The sequence below is a fragment of the Lepus europaeus genome, chromosome 3, assembly GCF_033115175.1.
Source record: "Lepus europaeus isolate LE1 chromosome 3, mLepTim1.pri, whole genome shotgun sequence".
Classification (NCBI taxonomy): domain Eukaryota; kingdom Metazoa; phylum Chordata; class Mammalia; order Lagomorpha; family Leporidae; genus Lepus; species Lepus europaeus.
In genome coordinates this window covers 15,426,050-15,432,363 of record NC_084829.1, presented here as the reverse complement: position 1 = coordinate 15,432,363, position 6,314 = coordinate 15,426,050, and the positions used below count along the sequence as shown (strand labels likewise).

Below are 6,314 nucleotides of genomic sequence, written 5' to 3'. Positions count from 1 at the left end.
GAAGAGCTGGGAGAATCGTACTAGCAGAGGTGCTTCCTCTATGTGGAAAACAACACTGAGGGAGCAGACGTGGTGCTCCCCAGCAATAAGCCAAGTGCTTTAGTTAATTCCTATAACTGCATGTTTAAATCAAAACAATTACTATTGATTGAGTGTCCACTAGGTCACTGTTTTAGGTGCTGAGGACACAGAGCTTAGTCGCCAGACAGGGCAGGGCAATTCAAATCAGGACCTGTACTTACACAGCCCATGTCACTCACCTCACCCAATCCCAGCCTTATCAGATCTTGTCTGTAACATTTAGCTATTTTGTCATCACGGATTTATTTCACCAGTTTTCAATTTTTAAGATATTGCACAAGAATATTGTTTATTTTAAAGAGTTTTTTGGTTCTCTCAAGTTTTGCACCTGAGTGGAACACCTTACCTCACTTCCCAGGGTTAGGGAACCTTTTTTGTGCCAAGGCTCATTTGGATATTTAGAACATCATTCGCGAGCCATACAAAATTGATAAAAATCAGCCTGCTATAGATTACTGAATGTTGAGTCCCACCTACAGTTGCCTTGGCAGAGCCAGACCAAATGATTTTACCAGCCTTATATGGCCCGTGGGCTGGAAGTTTCTCACCCCTCTTAACCCTAGCACTAGCGTTAACATAAATTTGTCAAAATAAGTACACTTTCACTAATTAAATTGATTATAAGTACAATTCCTGGGCTGTGCTAAGTATACTAAGCAACAGACCCCATGGTCAGAAGTGGTTGCTAGGTAGGCAGCTTGACTGGACGGCACAGATTCCGCTAACCGGATGCTTCTGAAGCTGAGACAGGAATGCAACAAAGGAGCTCCCATGGGATTGTTTGGAGAAAAGCTTGTGAAGAGGCTGCAAGGTGGCAATGAACCTAGAATTTTCAAGGAACACACGAAAAGGCCAGTTTGGCTCAGTGTCAAGGGCACCATAGGTGAATAGTACTCAACTTGGGCAGAGTTCTCTGAAAGTATTCCAGTCTTAGGGCTTTCTAAGCTGGGGAAAGGGTTCGGATTTTGTTCCAAGTACACAGGAAGCAGCTGAAGGGTTTTAAGCAGGGCAGCTACATGATCTGGTTGATATTTTGAGTGCTTCTCCTTGGCTGTGATGTCAAGGAGGGCTAGTAGGGCTGTGGATGGCAAAAGCATAGCGCAGGGGAAGACGTGTCAGTGTTCTGGGAGACGAGCGTGCTCTGGGCTTACATGGTTATTGAAGGTAGAGGGGGAGCAGGTTCCAGGGATGCGTTAGAAACAGAGTTGATTGGACCTGCTAGGTTAACATGGAAGAGGAGGAAAAGAGAGGATACAGGGGCTGATTCCAGACGTCTTGAGCAACTTGGTAGGTGGTGGTGCAGGTTACTGAACCGGAGACGCCCCAGGGAGGAGCAGGTTCAGAGGTGAGGGTGCAGCACAGTCTTCCATTTTGTGCATTCCGGTGTTCAGACGCCTGGAGGCATACGTGTTGAGCAGGTAGTTGGTATGAACTGAAGGGCAGGGAAGAGGGACAGGTTGAATAGAGAGATGTGGACATCCCTAGTGCCTTGACAGAATTCACAGAGCACCCAAGAAGGGTGGCAAGGCTGGGCGTGTAGCTTTGGGATCAGCAGACCACAAAGAGGAGGCTGGAAGGGAGAGGCAGACCAAGTGTGGAGTCCTTGCAGGCAGGGGGAGGGTTTTGAGTGGGTTCAATGGGACCCAGGTTGTGGTGCAGCAGGTTAAGCCGTTGCCTGTGACTCCGGCATCCCCTATCAGCTCCTTGGTTCGAATCCCACTGTCTCAGCTTCAGATTCAGCTCTCTGCTGTGGCCTGGGAAGGCAGTGGACGATGTCCCAGGTGCTTGGGCCCCTGCCCTGCAAGTGGGAGACCCGGCTGGAGCTCCGGGCTCCTGTGGCAGACCTTTGGGGAGTGAACCCGCGATGGAAGACCGAGCTCTCTGTCTCTACCTCTCTCTGTCACTCTGCTTTTCGAATAAAATATCCTTTAAAAAATGGGATCAGCCATCTCAGTACCACTGAGAGGTAGAGAAAAAATCGGGGAACAAACGGGGTCCAGGCAAGGTGGTGACTGCACAAGGCATTGTCCTTGGTTGGAAGGGCACAGAAGCCCGGTGGGATAGGTTAAAGGCAGGCAGGTCAGGCTGTCCGGACAGCTGGTTGCTGCTGCCATTTTAGGAACCAAGGTTTCTCACCCAGAGCCAGTGGGTCAGAGCGTTGATTTCTGACACGTTCTGCAAGAGATTTGCCCAGTTCCCCTGTAAACCGTAAAAAACGGACGCTTCACTCAAACGAGTCGAACCACGGCGCCGCTTTGAAAAACAAGAGGAGTCGCTCGCTAGGAAGAGACCGAGGAGCGCCCCGCCCTCCCAGCCCGGCGGCAGGCCACGCCCCCTCCCGCGGCCCGCGCCGGCGCTGCCACTGCGGCTGCGCGGGCCTGGAGCGCGGCGGGGCGGGGCGAGGGCGCGCGGGCCGGCGGGGGCGCAAACGCGGAAGGGGCCGGGGCTGCGGCGCGGGCCGAGGGCCGGCGGGGGCGGGGCCGGCGCGGGGGCGCGGGGGGCGCGGGGGCGGCAGGTGCAGGGTTCTCTCGGAGCTGAGGGCGGCAGCGCCGGGCCTGAGGGGAGGAGACGCAGCGGCGGCGGCGGCGATGCTGGAGACCCTGCGCGAGCGGCTGCTGAGCGTGCAGCAGGATTTCACCTCAGGGTGGGTAGACCGGGGGGACCCGCGGGGCCGGGGCTGCCTCCCGGGGTGCGCTGCCCGCCCCCCCCTGCTCCAGCCGCGCCCCGCGGGAAGTCCCGAACTTCCCGGCGTCAGGAGTCCGGCGGCACCGAGTAACTTCGGGGGCCGGCGGGGCTGCCCGGACCCGCGCGCCTGGGCGGGGAGGTGGCGCGGGAGTGGGGCCCCCGCGTCCGCCCGCTGTCCCGCAGCCGCGGGCCGGGCCGGAGTCACGTGAAGGGCGGCGAGGCGGCCCCGCTCCCGCCCCCGTGCGCCCTCTGGCCTCGCCCGTGGCCGGCCCGGCCGCCCGTCCCCGGCAGCGCCCGCTCCACCTTGGCTTCGGCGCGGGGTCCGAGCCGCAGCGGCGCCGTGGATTTCCCAGTGGCCACGAGCGCGGGCCGAGCCGTCCCCCCAGCTCTGCTTGGCGGCACCTGGGCGCTCCCCCCTCCCCTCGCCCGGGTAGCGGCTCAGACCCAGGAATCCTCGATGTGTGGGGCTGCACTGGGCTTCCGCAGGTGCGGCAGTGCCTGGGGACGGCCGGCCCTGCTGCCTCCGCCTCTGCAGGACCCGGAGCTGTCTGCCTCATCTCACTGTGGCCCCTCTGTGAAGTGGGGATAATGGCAGGACTCGCAGGGTGAGGGTGATCCCCGTGGGATCCACACGCAGCGAGCGCTCTGTCGCTACTTCCTGATTTTCCTTTGATCTTTAAGAGTGTCACCTTTGGCTAGCGCCTCCTTTGGGCTCGGTCACGCTGGTAGTATGTTTTAAACTTCTAGCGGGAAAACTGTTAGCTACTGTGTTGTCTCGGGGCCGCAAATACTCATGCAGCTCACTCCGGGGCTGTACTGTCGCGGACTGACAAAGACTTGAGGTCTTCTGCACTCAAAGCCTTGTCGTTAGTTTGAGTTTGGAGTTAGGAATGTTAGAGGTGCTCTGGGAGTCATTCACCCACGACTGTGCCTGCTTGCACTTTTTTTTTTTTCTTCCTATAAATTTAGAGAAAGTTAACTTCAGAGCGTAGATGACTGAATTGAGAACATTTTGGTCTGGTGCTGGGGTGCTCCGCCCATGTGCGACAGGATGTAGGGAAGGTGACTGCGTGCAGCGGAGGTGTCACTGCTTCCACAGCTCCCCGGTGGGCTAACAGCCCATCTTCTGGTGGTTGCTGTAACTGTAGGTCCCACGGTAGCCCCAGAGCCCACGCGTGCTCTGTTGCTTAGGAACCTGGGTGCCGCACTGCCTGGGTCCCAACCACCCTCAGGGGTCTGGTAATGCCAACCGTGTAGGGTGTAGTTAAGGCCTGTCAGAGGGAGAAACCTCCAAGTGCTGTCCGTTTTCCCGGTGACCCGCGCCGCTTCAGGCCCTCACTTTCCTAAGGAAAAAAAAATCCCACTTAACGCGTTCTGGGGAGCGCCCGCATTCAGCTTCAGGTCGTCCCATTTTGTATCACACAGACTGTGTTTGCTGAAAAAGGACCGAGTGAAGCCCAGCACACGTGTGTGTGATGATTGCGACACCGAGGGAATGAAGAGGAAAGAGACGGGGCCCTCACCTCCCAGAACTGTGGCGCTGGGCCTGGCGGTGCTGGCAAGGCGTGGTGGCCGGGCGTGTGTCGCCGCCGCGGGAGCCCCTGCCTTCTCCAGTGCTTGTGAGAGCCCAGTGTTGAGGTGGCCCCAGGGCGTGCACCCGCGGGAGGCCTCATGACGCAGCTCCCTCACTGTCCCTGTCCCTGCCCCGGCCCCTCCGGGACAGCGTCCTCTCCCCGGAGCCTCTCTGCTCTTTTGCAGTCTCTGAAGAGTCATGTAATTAGAGTTTAATTCTAGGAAGATCTCCTTTCCTTTTAAAAAGTGAAGCGGGACTATTTTTTTAAAAGATTTATTTATTTATTTGAAAGAGTGACACAGAGAGTGAAGGAGAGGCAGAGAGAGAAAGAGAGTTGTCTTCTATCCGCTGTTTCAATCCCCAAACGGCTGTAACGGCTGGAGCTGCACCCATCCGAAGCTAGGAGCCAGGAGCTTCCTCCAGGTCTCCCATGCGGTCACAGGAACCCAAGGACTTGGGCCATCTTCCCACTGCTTTCCCAGGCCATAGCAGAGAGCTGGATGGAAGTGGAGCAGCCAGGACTTGAACCAGCACCCATATGTTGTGCCGGCACTGTAGGCGGCTGCTTTACCAGCTAGGCCACAGCACCCAGCCCCACAGGACTATTTATCAATCTCGGAAGAGAATGTTATATTGGTGATTAAAGCATACACAGTGAACACATGAGTTTCTATATTCTATTCAAACATAAGGGAAAAAAAGCAGCTTGAAAATGATAACAGGTTACTGTGGTCTGAGCATGGGCACTCTAGGCTGTCTGTGGACTTGTATTTTTTGTGAATAGTAGCAGTTGTGTCAGTTTTGAGAAAAAGCTAGTGATTGTCTCATATTCTTTCTGACTTCAGTGGTGGCAGACCACCGAGAGACCATGAAGCTGGTGGCCTTGATTCTGGGCCTCACACACAACTCTTCCCCTCTCCTAAGTGAGTCCTCATTTGATGTAATTCAGTTAGAGTTTTTGGGGGATTTGTATAGTTTTTTTTTTTTTTTTTTTTTTTTTTTTTTTTTTTTTAAGGGATTGGCTTGAGCTCCCAGGCCATACACGCTGCAAATGCACTCTTTGTTTTCTACCTTTGGAGCAGTTTCTACCCCAGGGCTGAAGTCTCGAGGCAGAAGTACCCCAGGGAACAAGGGTTAGGGGAGGCTCTGGGTCCCCATGACTAGAGGCAAGGGCTCTTCATTCTCTGCTGCTCCTTGGCAGTGGACGTCTCTGCCCCAAGGTCACCACTGCCACCTGACCTCCACCCTGCCCTGTGTCCTCATCCTCTCTCCCCTTCCTCGATGTGGAATCTGACTCCCAGTGTAGCCCGGTGTGGGGGAGGGCGTTTGCCTGACATGTTGACTTTTCTTAGATTTCTTACCACTTTAACAAGGAAAGCAACCTGAGTATTCACCTTGATGTACTAGATCTTGCCCGAGTTACTGCAGTGTGCGACACTAGGCTAGGTGCACCAAGTGTCCTCTTTCCTCGAAGCTTGAAGGGTTTGAGAGGCTGTTTGCTCAGCGTTGCCAGTCTTCACTGCGTGGTGTCTCAGTACTGGGCAGTCCTGAGGGTGCAGGGTTGGCTGAAGCAGCCGCCGCCCTCTGGCAGCTAGACGCTAGTGCTAAGGGAAGCAAAACAGAGCAGACTGAACTTAGGGTACAGGCGGTGTGGTTTGTGAGCTCAGATGGAATTCGAGCATTCACTGGGATGCTTCAAAGAGGAAGTGGCTTCTAAACGGGGCCTTGAACCTGAGGAGGGATTGTGATGGGATGGGCTGAGGGCCTTTCAGAGAGAGCAGCCGTGGGGGGAGATGAAGCTGGATAACAAGGCAGGTGCCTGCTGAAGGTCGTCGTACACGCTGAGGATGGAAATCAGCTTTCAGGGGAGATGGCCTGAGTGTGTTCCTGGCAGGAAAACTGGGAAGTTGTGGGAAAGGAGCGTTAGGGCTAGGGACAGGAGGATTACTGGGGAGGCCGTCGGTCATTACGGGCC

General features: G+C 55.6%; 1 protein-coding gene across 1 annotated transcript in view; it reads left to right on the top strand.

Annotated features, from left to right (window-relative positions):
* Window positions 1-2,586: 2,586 nt before the first annotated feature.
* DTNBP1 (dystrobrevin binding protein 1) overlaps window positions 2,587-6,314 on the top strand; it is a 147,568-nt gene continuing 143,840 nt past the window's right edge. Inside the window, exon 1 of the mRNA XM_062187339.1 lies at window positions 2,587-2,725. Coding sequence (XP_062043323.1) covers window positions 2,670-2,725 — 56 coding nt within the window. The 5' untranslated portion in view covers window positions 2,587-2,669. The remainder of the gene's footprint in view (window positions 2,726-6,314) is intronic.